Below are 17,280 nucleotides of genomic sequence, written 5' to 3' on the forward strand. Positions count from 1 at the left end.
AATCAGAGCTGGACTTAAAATAAAATCACTTTTGAGAGCTGTGTGGATGATAGGCTGGAGAAATCTTGAGAAAGGGAGTTCAACTAGAAAACTATTTTAGCAGTTTAGGTGAGAGGTGATGATGGCTTTAAGATGTTAGTTATGTGAAGAGTAAGGAGTTATCAGTTTCAAGAAATATTAGAAAGAAAAGGCAAACATTTGACAATTTAGATATGAGGTAAAGGAAAGTGAGGAGTCAAGCACAAGTAATAAGGTTATGAACCTGGTGGAATGATGTGCCTCAACATCATCGGAAGTTTAGTAGAAGGATGGCTTTGGGGGTGAAAGACAAATTCTGTTCTGAACATGTTGAGTTGGGGAAAGAGGAGAAGACTGATAGAAATGTCCATAGGCATTTGGTAATACAGGACTACAGTTCAGGAAACTAGAGTTGGAAAATAGATCTGCAAGTCATTTGCCCAGAGATAATAATTAAGGAGATGGTATTCAACAGTTTTCAAATACTACAAAGAGATCCAGAAGAATGAGGACTGAGAAAACACAATCAGGTTTGTCAATTAAGAGATCACTTTGGAGAAACTTTGGAGAAAGCAGTTTCAGTTGCATGATGAAGTCAGAAGCCAAATTACAAAGATTAATAATACCTGTAGAGCTTATCCCAAAGGGTTAGTGAGATCAAACCAGATATGTTAACACATAGGGCTTTGCAAAACTGCTACAAAGTTCAATGATTTGTTGTATAAAAGCAAGACTACAGAGATCCATAGTTATGCTATAGAGACTCATAGTTAAGTTGATATATTTCACTCCTAAAAGAGACAATCTATTTTTATTTTACAAGAAATTCCAAAAAGCTAATTTGTTTTTATTTTACAAATAATTCTAACAAGGCACAGAACAGATTAGAACAAACGAGAGTAAAAGAGACTACACAAAACTAGCTAAGAACAAAGCATGAAAACCTGCGAAAGGCAGCCTGGGGTCAGCTGTGTAGGAGAAGAACAAATTCCCCTGCTTTAATATCAATAGGCTCTAACATCATGGCTCTATTGTATTACAGAAGAATATAATTATTAATGGGCAACAAGATGGTACAATGGATAGTGTCAGGCCTAAAGTCAAGAAGACCTGAATAAAAATCCAACACTCAAACACTTACTAGCTGTGTAATCATAGGCAAATCATTTAATCCTGTTTATTTAAATCATTTAAGTCTCAGTTCCTCATCTGTAAAATGAGCTGGAAAAGGAAATGGCAAACCATTCCAGTATCTCTTCCAAGAAAACCCCTAAAGAGTAGGATACCACTGAAATGACTAAACAACAACAAAAATAATCAATGTTCAAAGTGATTGAACTATCAAAAAATATTAGAATATATTTAGGACAATTTAAGGCAGAGAAGTATGCAATACATTTTGGAAAATGTTAACATCCAAAACTGTCAAAAGAAATAGCTTTAACATTAAATTCGTCCCTCAGCTATATGGAATGACTCATTCCTCAAGGGATCAATTTAATTTTAATATATATTTATACAGAACAATATCTCAACAGAACAGCAAATTTTAAACAGTATGCTTTTGTGCTGTCCCTACTGGCTCTGTTATAAGGTCAGGGCGAGAGGAACAAAATGACTGGATAGGGCAAACAATCTACCCAGTGCATGTGTTGGTTAGGGAACTATAGAGGCTCACTCCTTAGGGCAGAATGCTCCCAGCCCTTGCTTTCTATGTTCCCAAAGATTAATCTTGCTAGGGAGGGACTGCTGGGAGTTTTAGACCCTTGTTTAGGATTTATAAGTTTATAGCAGCCTGATACAGTGCCAGAGGTAGAGCATGTCAAGGGAATTCCCATGAAATGCTTAGGAAGTGACTCTATATAAGTAGCCTCAAGAACTATGGAAGTAAACAGCAGGTAAAACAAGCACATTTATTCAGGGCATATTCAGGACCTGAAATAGCTCAGAACTGAGAAAGGGACAATGCCAGACAACCAGAACTGGTCATTCTTGGGTAGAGAATGGTGCCAGAGATTTAGGCATAGGGGAGAACTATATATAAAAGGGGCAAATTGGGGTAAGGGTAGTTCCATCTTTCCTCTACCTTCAGATACTGAAGGAACCTGTCTGAGGCAGGCATGATTTCCAGCTAGAGGGGGTTGATTATAAAGGGGACACAAGACTAAGGTAGGACCCTGAGAGTAAAGAGGCTGGGCCATTATAACTGCCATGTGTGGTGCCCAGGATAAGTGGGTGCCCTAGGGTAGATGGGTAGAAGGTACTATAGCTTTCAATAGGTTTCAGCCAAAAAATTAGGAAATAGAACACCAGATCAGGGGAAAAGGAAAGAGGGAACTGATGGGGTAAGACAGCCAGCTCCTAAACATACCTAGCATGATAATCATATGAGAAGCACAGTCCTACTTCTGGGAAGGTAACTATGACCAATTGCTAATTCAAGATACTGTTCCTAGGAGTAAAATTCAATTCAATTCAATAAGCTTTGGGGTACTACCTAGTTATATGCCATGCCTCAAACACTAACCTAGGTACTAAGGACACAAAAGACAAAACAAACTAACCAATCAGAAAAGGTCTTTGCCTTCAAGAGGCTTACATTCTATTAGTGAGAAACAAGATGTAAACAGACTAGTATATACAAAATCTATATGAAATGAGTACAAGCATTGGGGATGTGAGGGTGGGAATGTCTTGAGGCATTAACAACAGAAGAGGAATAAGAAAAGGCCTTTTGGAAGATATAGCACTTTGAAAAAAGCTAGGAAGTCTAGGAAGTAGAGTCAAGGAGTATTCCCAGCATGAGAGGGCAGCCTGTGCAAAACCATGGAGGTGACAGCAGATGGAGTGTCATGTAAAGAGTCGATAAGCAAGCCAGTTTTGCTGGAACAGAGTGAACGAGGGGGAGTAAATGTGTGGATCAGTCTGGAAAGATAGACCAGAAGCAGATTGTGAAAAGCTTCAAATGCCAAATAGAGGAGTTTGTAGTTTATGCCTAAGATAATAGGCAGCCCCTAAAGCTTTTTCAGAATGGGAGTAACACAGTCAAACCTGTGTTCATGGAGCATTAATTTGGTAATGGGTGGCTTTGGGATGGAAGTGAATGGAAGCAAGAAGGCCATTTAGGTCACTGCACTGGTCCAAGTAGATGTGAAGAGGGCCGGAATAAATTAGGATGGTAGTTGTATGACTGGAGAAAAGAGCAAGGACAGGAAAAATGTGAAGGCCAGAAAAGCAAGATTTGGTAACTGGATAAATAGGGTAAGAGTAAAGAGTTAAAGATTAGGAACATGGTTAACTGGCAGTATAGTAGTTTCCTAAACAAAAATAATTAAGTTAGAGAAAAGGGTCTGTTTCAGATGGCCTGAAAAGGAGGGGAAAATATAAGTGTTAGAGGAAGGAATTCAATTTAATTAGTTAGTACCAGAGTATTTAATGCCAGAAGGTAGTTTGCTAAAATTGGGGTAAACATTGAAGAATAACTTAAGGGGAAAAAGTGGTAGGAAATTTAAAGGAGGGGAAGAGGAAAAAATAGAAGAAATTATAGGAACCTAGGGTCTAAAATGAGAACAATGGGACACATCTTGCAAAAATGAGTCAGGATTTGGGAATTAATTTATTTATGATTACTCCAATACTAAAGATACCATACTACAAATTGAGTCTTCATAACAAGCCAAAACAAGGGAGAATAAGGCTTCATCTATTAGACCAAATCACATTTTATTTAGCAACCCTCCAATAATAAAGTCAAGTGGCCAAAACAAGTTTCCCCTGGATTTCAACTGCTTTAATGGAACTGTATTTTTCACTATTATCCCCAAAGATCCAAACTAGGGGGAAAAAATAAAACCTAACTATTGTTATTTTTTTAAGGAAATGGGCAAGTTGAAGACAAGAGGGAAAAGGGAGGGGGAGGGGGCAGCGCCGTTGGGAATCACTACATATATAAATTTGTTGCAAAGAGAGATATAATCAAGACACCCAGGCATGTAGGGCATGCATATTTGTCAAGTGGAAGACAAAGCCTGGAATGTTAATGAGGTTTTCTCACTATTTTTTATTTACATTTTTCAGGTGAGAATTTGGGTGTTTTCCCAAACTTCCAACTTCTAAACAAAGTTCTTTTTTAGTATCTAGGACAGTATTCTGTAGCAGGCTCCAGAGAAGTTAGAATAGGCTCATTATTTTGGGAGGACTGTTTTAAATAAATAGCAACAAAATAATATATTTTGTGGATAACCCAATCCACAAAATATATTAAGACCAAAGAAAGATCTCTAGAAATTGGATATATTTAAGGAAAATTCACTAAAGTCATGGTCAGGAACAGCACAGGATGAGATCTGAATTAACAGCAATCTGCAATGGTGGAAAGCATTGAGACTATTGAAGCATCAAAATGCTATTACTTATTACTAGCAGAATTTTCTCCGAGAACATCACAAAAAATTCCCAATTCAAAAATGAAATCGTTTCGAAATGTGCTCAATGAAAGAGAAATTACATCCTTAGCACTTAAACCACATAAGACATAGCATATTTGTTTCTAAATCCATAATGATCCATTCATAAAATAGAGAATGTTTATGTAGTATTTGTGCATTTGACAAAATTAAATGTTTATTTCATTACTCTGCATCAACCATAGCATTTTAAAAATTCTCTGTGTCAAAAAGAATCTTAGATAAAGAGAGGAAATGGCAATCAAAAGTAAAATATTTGGATAAAGGTATTTCTTTTTTTCAATGCTGACTGGCTGCAATGCATTATGTGATAAATTAGTTCTGCATAGTAGCCAGGAAAAAAATTCAAGCAATTGATAAATCTACAAATGGAAGCAATGTGCTTTACAAAACAAGATGGCAGGCAGCAGACTTAATTTAAAACACTGGGACGTTTATGAATTACATCTGTGGCAGTACTTTAAAAATGTTCCTTTATCCCTTCTTCTTAAATAAATTGATCTCTGGTGGCTCCTTCTCCCTTGAGAAGTATAGCCTCTATGGGCAAATGTTTACATTTAAATTATAGCATTAATTTTTAAAAATTATATTAAAATCCTAAAATTCATTTGCCATAAACATAAAGCATCCTCAATTTGCCCAAAAGGAAACATCCTACCATTCCTGATTAATATTTTAGGAAAGTCATTCTTGGAAGTACAAATTGAAATATTCATTTGAAAAAAATGAAGGAAAAAGAATAGTCCATATCTGATTATGAAAAGAAATCCAAGTTAAATCCAAGTTAAATTAAAAAAAAAAACATTTTTAAACTACTGCCACAGATGTAATTCATAAATGTCCAGTTTTAAGATTTCATCTAGCTCTAACCTTCTATGATTCAGAAACAATTTTGAAGTGTTATTTCACATTCATCAAGTTGGCAAAAATAATTTAAAATGATACAACTCAACACTAGGAGAAAAACAGGGCAGTCTAATTGCAAACTTTCTACCTTTTGGGATAGAAATCAAGGAGTATGTGAAAAATATCAGATTTTTTTAGTCAAAGGAAGTCTTTGAAGTGCCCTGAAATCATTATCCAAAAGAAAAAAAGCTATCCATTTAAAGATATATTTATAAGCAATATTATCTATAAATACAAAAAAGGGATATGTAAATGTTATATAACTAGGATGTCCCTGCTAAGTGGTTTGTTAACAATACTATAACCAAAACTATGAGGAATATATAGAAATCTCAAGAACTAGATGAAATTTATGAAATAATAAGAACTAAAGGATAGGATTTTAGAGGGAGAAGGAACCTCTGAGGTCAACAAGTCAAAATCTCTCATTTTACAAGAAAAGAGGGCTGGGAGAAAGGAATTGAAATGCCCAAAGGCATAAAGGTAGGTGGCAGGACTAAGATTCAAATACAGGTTCTTCCTACTACTTAATACTGCATCAAAAAGAATACAGATTACAATCTAAAAATTTAAAAGTTATGGTATAAGCAGACCAAAAAGCTACAATGCACTCCAAATGAGGAAATGACAAAGGCATAGATATTTTGTGTTGAGATCCATTGTGTTATTTAAATGTAAATATTTATAAGCTTAATTTGATTTTGCTACAGTTTAAGGTTAAATTTAAAGTAAAAATTTTTTTAAAGCAAGAAAAAAGGTACTCCTTCCTTACTCCCAAGCCCCTACAAAAGGGATAAAAGAAACCACAGCTACACAGGTTGCACAAAAGGCAACAGAATGTAATAATTTGGGAGTGGAGGGGTAGTAAGAAAACATAACTACTGAAAACTAGGTTTCAGCAACAGAAACTTTTTCATTTATTTCAATTATCATGATATGGATATCCAATTTGAGGTACAAATCATTACATTAAAAAATGGTTGAAAGGGGAAAGGACCTACTTGTACAAAAATATTTTATAGCAGCTCTTTTAGTGGTAGCAAAGAATTGGAAATTGAGGGGATGTCCATCAATTGGGAAATGGCTGAACAAATTTTGGTCATGTTGATGATGGAATACTATTGTGCTATAAGAAATAATAAGCAAAATGATTTCAGAAAAAGCTGGGGAGATCTGCATGAACTGATGCAGAGTGAAATAAGCAGAACTGGGAGAACATTGTACATGGTAACAGCAATATTGGGCAATGATTATCTGTGAAAACTAGGATCCTCTCGGCAATACAATGATCTGGGACAATGATCCTGAAACTTATGACAGGGAGTGCTATCCATCTCCACAGAAAGAACTATTGGAGTCATCTTTCACATCAGTATATTTTTGGTTTCATTTTGGGGTTTTGGTTATTTATGATTTTGCTCTGGTAATAGTGACCAATATGGAAATGTGTTTTGCATGACAATAAAAATAAATATAAAAAACAGAAATTCACAAAACAAAACTGTAAACAATGAAAAAAAAAGTGGTTGAAATAACTAAAGATGATGCTATAGAATTCATAAAGCTTACAAGGCACTCTAAATTTTGCATTCTTTCTCCACATCTCTGACAGCTTCTAGTCATTTCAGTTGCTATCAGCAAATCTCACATGAGCAAGATCATGTGAAGGAAAGGGGCAGGAAGTGAATTATTTTTATTTAATTGCCATGCTGGTGAAACAGATTGAAGCCAGTATCTGAAATTAGATTTATTTGGTACCTGTTCACTGAAATTATCCACTACTGAGTTGACAATAACTATATGCAAATTAGGCACTTATGGCAGAAAGTCTCCTAAATGCCAATGATTAGCACATTATAATATAATGTTGGCTTTTTCAAAAGCTTTTTTCTATACTGAAAGAGACTTACCTTATGTACAGGTGTGGTGGAAGTTAAAGGACTAATATTGACTCTCTTTTTCTCAGATACAGATGGTCCTTCAGGTGAGCTAGTGGAAGAGGGAGAGCTCAATGAGGAATGGCTAAGTACAGAGTCATCCTCAGGGCAAAACACTTGGACTTCGTTCTCAGAGGTAATGCTCTGATCCAAAGATGCCACTGGAAGTGATTTGACAGCCAGGATATCCTGCAAGACCACTACGGGCACCTTCCCTCTACATAGGATACCCTTGACTTTGCTCCAACTGTCCTGCTTATTTTCTGAGTCCATTTTCTGAAGACGTATCAACTCAGGGAAGGATTTTAAGGGGCCTTTCTTTGAGTCTTCATCCTTCAAGATTCCTGAGCCATCATTTTGATGAGTTGCAGAGGAATCTTCTGAACTGGCCTCCTCTGATCCCTCCATCTTGTGATTCTGAATGGCATTTGATGGTCCAATCAGAATTTTATCTTTTTCTGTGATCCCATTTATGGTTTCTCTGGATGAAAATGCTTCAGAATTTAATTTACTGTGCTTCATAGGACTGCCCAGTCTGTCATTAGAGTCTTCTGTCAAATCAATTATGACCAACGGTTCACCAATTTGGTTTTTTACCTTTCTTGTTAAAAAGTTATCTAATGGACCCTTCCCATTCACAAGTTTTGAAGTGAGCTCCGTTCCAGAGTTCAATTGACAGTCAGTCTCCAAGTTTTCCAAAGAGGTTTCTAAATCAGAGACTTTACTTTCAATAGAAGCACTCTGAGAGCCTGATTTCTTGCTATCTGAGTGGCTATCAGTTTTCTCCTTTGGTACAGGAATCAGTCTCTTGAAAGGCAATCGCGCTGAAACAGAAAAAAAAAAATTCCCACCATTTAATAAGTAATAACAATAACTAATACTTATATAGCCTTTTAAAGTTTTGAAAGTATTTACATATATTATTTCATTTGATCCACATCACACTCTTGAAACAGGCATTATTATTCTCTTTTACAGATGAGGAAACTGAGGCTGAAAGAGGTTAAGTGATGTGCCCAGGGTTCCACAGCTAGTCAGTTTCTAAAGCGGAATTTAAATTTAACTCTGATTATAAGTTCAACATTCTTATCTCTATGCCAATCTTGCTGTGTGTGTAAGAACACAGATCTGGATTCAGGAGATCAGTATTACACTTCTACTTAATTCCTAGTAAAATGAGCTTTGGAAAATTACTTCATCCCTCTCAGCCTGAGTTTCATGTCTTTTCTACTCACCTCCCAGAGTTGTAATGAGGAAAACACTTTGTAAACCTTAAAAGTTCTATGGATTGTGAGTTCATATTAAAGATATGAAGAGTCAGGGGGCAGCTGGGTAGCTCAGTGGATTGAGGGTCAGGCCTAGAGACCAGAGGTCCTAGGTTCAAATCTGACCTCAGACACTTCCCAGCTGTGTGACCCTGGACAAGTCACTTAACCCCCATTGCCTAGCCCTTACCACTCTTCTGCCTTGGAACCAATACACAGTATTGATTCTAAGGTAGAAGGTAAGAGTTTTAAAAAAAAAGATATGAAGAGTCAAAAAAAAGCAAGACTCAACTCAACAAACATTTCTCAAAATATCTAGTAGAACAGGCACTGTTAAATACTTATGTTCTATTGGGAGCATATAACTGAGAAATGAATGCAAGGCGATCTAAAGAGGAAAAGTACAACAGGGGGGATAAACAAAGACTTTCCTTCCTATAGAAGACGGCACCTAAATTGAATCCTGAAGTTAAAGATTTGGGGAAACAGAAGTGAGGGTAGTTAGCATTCTAGGCCACAGCAAATAAACTAAGAGAGATCATAGAGTATATGAAGGATTATAAAAGAAAGTCTGAAAAGATAGGTTGGTGTCAAATGATGAATGTTTTAAAATGCCAAGCTGTGTGCATTTAACTTTACTATCACTTAATATGTTACAGCCTTGGAACAGCTAGGGTTATCAGGGGATAGAGAGCTATATCTGGAGATGGGAAGTCCTGGGCTCAGACATTTCCTAACTGTGTGACTCTGGGCAAGTCACTTAACCCCAATTGCCTACCCTTTACCACTCTACTTAGTATGGATTCTAAGACAGAAGGCAAGAGTTTAAAGTGTGTGTGTGTGTGTGTATGTATTATAGCCTTTAAAACTACTGACCTTATCAAGCTTAAGAAAGGGGAAGAGAAAGTGAAGGGAAAAAAGCAATAATTTTTTTCATACTAGTTTACCATCAAAGCTTGTCAAAAAGAATGCTGACAACCCTTTAACTAGATTATTGGAGAGTTCCAAAAAAATTTTGAGACTGTCCAGATAGTTGAAGACATGTGTAAGAGTATAATCTTCATATTCCACATTCATTTACCACATAAATTTTACTCTTTAAAGAAAGCCCTTGAACATAATCTGGCTGCTATGGAAACTAGGAGTGAGATATAAGGGAGACAGTACTGGACTCAGAAGGTATAATCAGAGTCCCAAGCCTTGATACTTACTAGCTCTGACTGTGGTGAGATAAATCACTTAATCTCAATTTTCAGTTTTCTCATTTTGTAAAAATAAGGATAAAACTAGCACAATCTAATTTTATCTCACATTTTCAGGAAACATTTTTGGAATAATTTTCATCTTAAAATGTTGGGTTTTTCTAACAATCTTTATGAAATCATTTTCTAGTGCACTACAGATGCAGTCTCTCAATAAATATGGTATACTCAAAACAATTTAGTCATGACAACTCAAATTCTTCAAAAAATAACCAAGTTTTGTACTTAAGTCAATAGGCATTTATTAATAAGTACTTAGTATGAAAGGCAAGTGTACTATCCCTACCCTCAAGAAGCTCATGTTCTAATGAGGGAGACAATATTCAAATATACAGAGCAGATGGGAAGGTTCTAGCAACTGAGGAGGGCAGGAAGATTAAGAGACAGAGGAGATGGAAAAGTATTCCATGCAAGAATGAGAATATGAAAGTATTATGAACAAGGAACAAGAAGCTGGCCGGGGTAACTGATTAACGGAGTCCATGGAGAGGAATAAAGTGTAATAATTAATCAGGAAAAGATTCAAACTTGATTCCTCATGCCATCCTAATACTTTACCTTGTACTAATTTCTTGGTTGGAAAAGCTGGTCTGTCTTTGCACTCCATGGCTGTAAATAAAGGAATCAAAAAATAAGTGAATAAACATTTAATTAATCAGCAAATATTTACCAAGCATCTCATGTATATAATAAGGTATGGTGCAACTGCAAGTGATACAAAGTTTTCTAAATTCCTGACCTCAAGGCAAAACATAATTACCAAATTAGTGGTACAGAAAAATGTGCTTCAAAAAAAGGAGCAAGTAAGATTGTTATTGTACATATTGTAAATTCAAGAAAACTTCAGGGAAGGGGTGGAACTTGAACTCCACCTAGAAGAACAGGTAGGAATTAGACAAGGAGATGTGAATATTTAAGATGACTTCTATAATATTTTGATAATGTAGTACATCAATGTGATACAGCTAAAATGGGGGAAAATATACGTTATATAATCTTTAATTTTTCTGGGGAAAAAAAATTCCCTGAGCCTCAGTCTCAACCCCTCACATCTGAAAAATAGAAGGCATCCCGTTTCCCAGAATGCCATGAGAATAACAGATATCTGTTCTGTGCTAAGTTTCTTGCTAAAAAGGATTTTGATGAAGGAATCTACTGAACTAAATATGAAAAATCTCTAGAAAAATGTTCATTCTCAAAGTTAACCCTAAATAAATCATTCCAAACGGAACTGTCAGTCTCCTCTGACAAAATCTTTAAAATCTATTCTTTATTGTTAAAAGGCATAAAGTTATGTGGTTTCCAAGGAGTTTCAGAACAATGTCAATGGACAACTGACATTACATTCTGAACACAAAAGCAGAAAAATAAATGCACTCTTGCTAAAGCAAAACAAAACAACAAATTAGATGGAGCCTTTTACAATATTCAGCAAGCCAAATGGCTGTCTATGTAATCAAAACAAAACCCCTTTTCCAAGGCTAAGTGATAAAAGGATACCCACAGAAGGTACATCCTCTTTCAAACCTCCTCTTTCAGGGTGTCTGAAGGGAATGAAGAAGGTATCAATGCATAATGAATGAGGCTCAATCTGGCATGATACTAACACCATCAATAGAATTTTTCTGCTTTTCTCTAGATATGAAATTTTCAGGCATCTCACCATTCAACATGTCTTCCTTCCCAACACTCACAACAGACAAAGAACTGTACCAGTTGGCTTTTGTAGAATGTCAGCAATTCCACTGAATATCAAAAATGTAATGGCAAAGACTACTGGGTTCAAATAAGGCTTCAGTAACTTTTCTAAGCCTATTCTCTCATCTATAAAATGGGGATAATATTTATCCCACAGAGTTGCTATGAGACCCAAATGAAATAATTTACCTGAATTGCTATATATTGGCTGTCTCAGGAGACAGTAGGTAAATGAAGCAAGGAATTCTTTACTGCCACCTATTTATTACTTCATAGAGCAGCAGTGAATACTAGGCCAGCCTTGCAGTCAGGTAAGTGGGTTCAAGAGATGCTTTTAACATAAACCAGGTATGTTATTCTGGGCAAGTCACTGAACCTTTGAGTGCCCCAAGCCACTCTCCAAGACTACAAGTTACAAGGGAATGGCCAGTTGGTGAAATCAACTTCTTTCCACCTTCTCCCCAAAAAATGTATACAGATAAGCCCTGGACAAGAGAAAGACCATGTCCTCAAGGAGTTTATAATCCAGGAGGAAAACTGATATGCAATATTACTGAATCTGTCTCCTCATTAAAATAATGCTATTGGACTAGATTTTCAGTTCTCAATATTTTTTATCTAAGGAAGCAGGTAGGCGGCTCAGTGGATTGAGAGCAAAGCTTAAGAGACAAGAGGTCCTGAGTTCAAATATGACCTCATACTTCTAAACTGTGTGGCTCTGGCAAGCCACTTAAGGCCCCCTGCCTAACCCTTACCACTCCTCTGCCTTGGAACCAATTCACAGTATGGATTCTAAGACAAAAGAGAAGGATTTAAAAAAAAATTTATGGTCTAAAGACCACTTTACACTCTTAAAAATCATTGAAGACCACCCGTAGAGCTTTTATGTGGGCTATAACTATTAATATTTACCATTTTGGAAATTAAAATATAAGTATTATGAAAACAGTTTTTCACCTCCCAGACCCCCTGAAAGAGTACTGGGGATCCAGATCCTTTCAAGAATTCCCAGAAGACACTTTCATAACTGCTGGGCTAAATGATCTCTAAATCCCTGCTTCATATCCTGTCTTCATCCTATAAGTAACTTCACCTAATTGGTCCAATTTCTTCCCCTCTTGAATGAAGATATCGGACTAGCTTATTTCTCAAGTTCCTTCCAAGAATCTTACTCAGTGAACCTCGGCTTACGCCTTTGTAAATTGAGACTGTTGGATTAAATGGTCTTCCAGATCTGACCTAGAAGCAGTGTGGCTCAGATGCTGAACCTAGAGTCAATAGACCTGGGTTGGAATCCCAATTCGGACGCTCACAAGCTGGGAGACCCTGGACAGGTCATTCTGCCTCTCCAAGCCTCAGTGGTCTCATCTGTAAAATGAAGGTAACAACAGCCAAGAATGTGGTTCTGAGGCTCAATGGCGAATAAATAATGTACGTAAACTTTAAGGTTCTAAGTGTCAACTCCTATCATCGCCATCCTGCCTTTCCCGCTTCTGCTCTCTGAAACTCAGTTTCCCCACTTGTAAACCAGGAGGGGATTGGCCCAAGAGGTCCCTAAAGCTCCCAGCTCTGCCTCCAAGGGTGCTCGCTGGAGAGTTTCAGACCCCATCTCTCTCCGGCCCCGGACCCCTCCCCCCCAAGGCCCTGGGTAGAGCTCTCGCCCCGCGCCCCGCTCCCCATTCGCCGCTCCCCCACAGCCCGCGCGGCGCCTCCGCCGCCGCCCTCGTACCTGTCACCACCCCCCTCAGGCCGAGCGCCGGGTTCTCGGGTTCCTCCAGCATCGCCCCGGCAGCGGTGGCACAGGCGCGNTCTACTTAATTCCTAGTAAAATGAGCTTTGGAAAATTACTTCATCCCTCTCAGCCTGAGTTTCATGTCTTTTCTACTCACCTCCCAGAGTTGTAATGAGGAAAACACTTTGTAAACCTTAAAAGTTCTATGGATTGTGAGTTCATATTAAAGATATGAAGAGTCAGGGGGCAGCTGGGTAGCTCAGTGGATTGAGGGTCAGGCCTAGAGACCAGAGGTCCTAGGTTCAAATCTGACCTCAGACACTTCCCAGCTGTGTGACCCTGGACAAGTCACTTAACCCCCATTGCCTAGCCCTTACCACTCTTCTGCCTTGGAACCAATACACAGTATTGATTCTAAGGTAGAAGGTAAGAGTTTTAAAAAAAAAGATATGAAGAGTCAAAAAAAAGCAAGACTCAACTCAACAAACATTTCTCAAAATATCTAGTAGAACAGGCACTGTTAAATACTTATGTTCTATTGGGAGCATATAACTGAGAAATGAATGCAAGGCGATCTAAAGAGGAAAAGTACAACAGGGGGGATAAACAAAGACTTTCCTTCCTATAGAAGACGGCACCTAAATTGAATCCTGAAGTTAAAGATTTGGGGAAACAGAAGTGAGGGTAGTTAGCATTCTAGGCCACAGCAAATAAACTAAGAGAGATCATAGAGTATATGAAGGATTATAAAAGAAAGTCTGAAAAGATAGGTTGGTGTCAAATGATGAATGTTTTAAAATGCCAAGCTGTGTGCATTTAACTTTACTATCACTTAATATGTTACAGCCTTGGAACAGCTAGGGTTATCAGGGGATAGAGAGCTATATCTGGAGATGGGAAGTCCTGGGCTCAGACATTTCCTAACTGTGTGACTCTGGGCAAGTCACTTAACCCCAATTGCCTACCCTTTACCACTCTACTTAGTATGGATTCTAAGACAGAAGGCAAGAGTTTAAAGTGTGTGTGTGTGTGTGTATGTATTATAGCCTTTAAAACTACTGACCTTATCAAGCTTAAGAAAGGGGAAGAGAAAGTGAAGGGAAAAAAGCAATAATTTTTTTCATACTAGTTTACCATCAAAGCTTGTCAAAAAGAATGCTGACAACCCTTTAACTAGATTATTGGAGAGTTCCAAAAAAATTTTGAGACTGTCCAGATAGTTGAAGACATGTGTAAGAGTATAATCTTCATATTCCACATTCATTTACCACATAAATTTTACTCTTTAAAGAAAGCCCTTGAACATAATCTGGCTGCTATGGAAACTAGGAGTGAGATATAAGGGAGACAGTACTGGACTCAGAAGGTATAATCAGAGTCCCAAGCCTTGATACTTACTAGCTCTGACTGTGGTGAGATAAATCACTTAATCTCAATTTTCAGTTTTCTCATTTTGTAAAAATAAGGATAAAACTAGCACAATCTAATTTTATCTCACATTTTCAGGAAACATTTTTGGAATAATTTTCATCTTAAAATGTTGGGTTTTTCTAACAATCTTTATGAAATCATTTTCTAGTGCACTACAGATGCAGTCTCTCAATAAATATGGTATACTCAAAACAATTTAGTCATGACAACTCAAATTCTTCAAAAAATAACCAAGTTTTGTACTTAAGTCAATAGGCATTTATTAATAAGTACTTAGTATGAAAGGCAAGTGTACTATCCCTACCCTCAAGAAGCTCACGTTCTAATGAGGGAGACAATATTCAAATATACAGAGCAGATGGGAAGGTTCTAGCAACTGAGGAGGGCAGGAAGATTAAGAGACAGAGGAGATGGAAAAGTATTCCATGCAAGAATGAGAATATGAAAGTATTATGAACAAGGAACAAGAAGCTGGCCGGGGTAACTGATTAACGGAGTCCATGGAGAGGAATAAAGTGTAATAATTAATCAGGAAAAGATTCAAACTTGATTCCTCATGCCATCCTAATACTTTACCTTGTACTAATTTCTTGGTTGGAAAAGCTGGTCTGTCTTTGCACTCCATGGCTGTAAATAAAGGAATCAAAAAATAAGTGAATAAACATTTAATTAATCAGCAAATATTTACCAAGCATCTCATGTATATAATAAGGTATGGTGCAACTGCAAGTGATACAAAGTTTTCTAAATTCCTGACCTCAAGGCAAAACATAATTACCAAATTAGTGGTACAGAAAAATGTGCTTCAAAAAAAGGAGCAAGTAAGATTGTTATTGTACATATTGTAAATTCAAGAAAACTTCAGGGAAGGGGTGGAACTTGAACTCCACCTAGAAGAACAGGTAGGAATTAGACAAGGAGATGTGAATATTTAAGATGACTTCTATAATATTTTGATAATGTAGTACATCAATGTGATACAGCTAAAATGGGGGAAAATATACGTTATATAATCTTTAATTTTTCTGGGGAAAAAAAATTCCCTGAGCCTCAGTCTCAACCCCTCACATCTGAAAAATAGAAGGCATCCCGTTTCCCAGAATGCCATGAGAATAACAGATATCTGTTCTGTGCTAAGTTTCTTGCTAAAAAGGATTTTGATGAAGGAATCTACTGAACTAAATATGAAAAATCTCTAGAAAAATGTTCATTCTCAAAGTTAACCCTAAATAAATCATTCCAAACGGAACTGTCAGTCTCCTCTGACAAAATCTTTAAAATCTATTCTTTATTGTTAAAAGGCATAAAGTTATGTGGTTTCCAAGGAGTTTCAGAACAATGTCAATGGACAACTGACATTACATTCTGAACACAAAAGCAGAAAAATAAATGCACTCTTGCTAAAGCAAAACAAAACAACAAATTAGATGGAGCCTTTTACAATATTCAGCAAGCCAAATGGCTGTCTATGTAATCAAAACAAAACCCCTTTTCCAAGGCTAAGTGATAAAAGGATACCCACAGAAGGTACATCCTCTTTCAAACCTCCTCTTTCAGGGTGTCTGAAGGGAATGAAGAAGGTATCAATGCATAATGAATGAGGCTCAATCTGGCATGATACTAACACCATCAATAGAATTTTTCTGCTTTTCTCTAGATATGAAATTTTCAGGCATCTCACCATTCAACATGTCTTCCTTCCCAACACTCACAACAGACAAAGAACTGTACCAGTTGGCTTTTGTAGAATGTCAGCAATTCCACTGAATATCAAAAATGTAATGGCAAAGACTACTGGGTTCAAATAAGGCTTCAGTAACTTTTCTAAGCCTATTCTCTCATCTATAAAATGGGGATAATATTTATCCCACAGAGTTGCTATGAGACCCAAATGAAATAATTTACCTGAATTGCTATATATTGGCTGTCTCAGGAGACAGTAGGTAAATGAAGCAAGGAATTCTTTACTGCCACCTATTTATTACTTCATAGAGCAGCAGTGAATACTAGGCCAGCCTTGCAGTCAGGTAAGTGGGTTCAAGAGATGCTTTTAACATAAACCAGGTATGTTATTCTGGGCAAGTCACTGAACCTTTGAGTGCCCCAAGCCACTCTCCAAGACTACAAGTTACAAGGGAATGGCCAGTTGGTGAAATCAACTTCTTTCCACCTTCTCCCCAAAAAATGTATACAGATAAGCCCTGGACAAGAGAAAGACCATGTCCTCAAGGAGTTTATAATCCAGGAGGAAAACTGATATGCAATATTACTGAATCTGTCTCCTCATTAAAATAATGCTATTGGACTAGATTTTCAGTTCTCAATATTTTTTATCTAAGGAAGCAGGTAGGCGGCTCAGTGGATTGAGAGCAAAGCTTAAGAGACAAGAGGTCCTGAGTTCAAATATGACCTCATACTTCTAAACTGTGTGGCTCTGGCAAGCCACTTAAGGCCCCCTGCCTAACCCTTACCACTCCTCTGCCTTGGAACCAATTCACAGTATGGATTCTAAGACAAAAGAGAAGGATTTAAAAAAAAATTTATGGTCTAAAGACCACTTTACAC

At 37.1% G+C, this 17,280-nt stretch overlaps 1 protein-coding gene across 1 annotated transcript in view; it reads right to left on the reverse strand.

The window, feature by feature from the left end:
* CHAF1A (chromatin assembly factor 1 subunit A) overlaps nucleotides 1-17,280 on the reverse strand; it is a 62,726-nt gene that overhangs the window by 44,328 nt on the left and 1,118 nt on the right. The window contains exons 2-3 of the mRNA XM_044658495.1: nucleotides 15,292-15,342; nucleotides 7,301-8,151 (exon numbers count right to left, since the gene is read on the reverse strand). Of these exons, the coding sequence (XP_044514430.1) occupies nucleotides 7,301-8,151; nucleotides 15,292-15,342 (902 nt within the window). The remainder of the gene's footprint in view (nucleotides 1-7,300; nucleotides 8,152-15,291; nucleotides 15,343-17,280) is intronic.

The sequence above is a fragment of the Gracilinanus agilis genome, chromosome 1 (assembly GCF_016433145.1).
Source record: "Gracilinanus agilis isolate LMUSP501 chromosome 1, AgileGrace, whole genome shotgun sequence".
Classification (NCBI taxonomy): Eukaryota; Metazoa; Chordata; class Mammalia; order Didelphimorphia; family Didelphidae; genus Gracilinanus; species Gracilinanus agilis.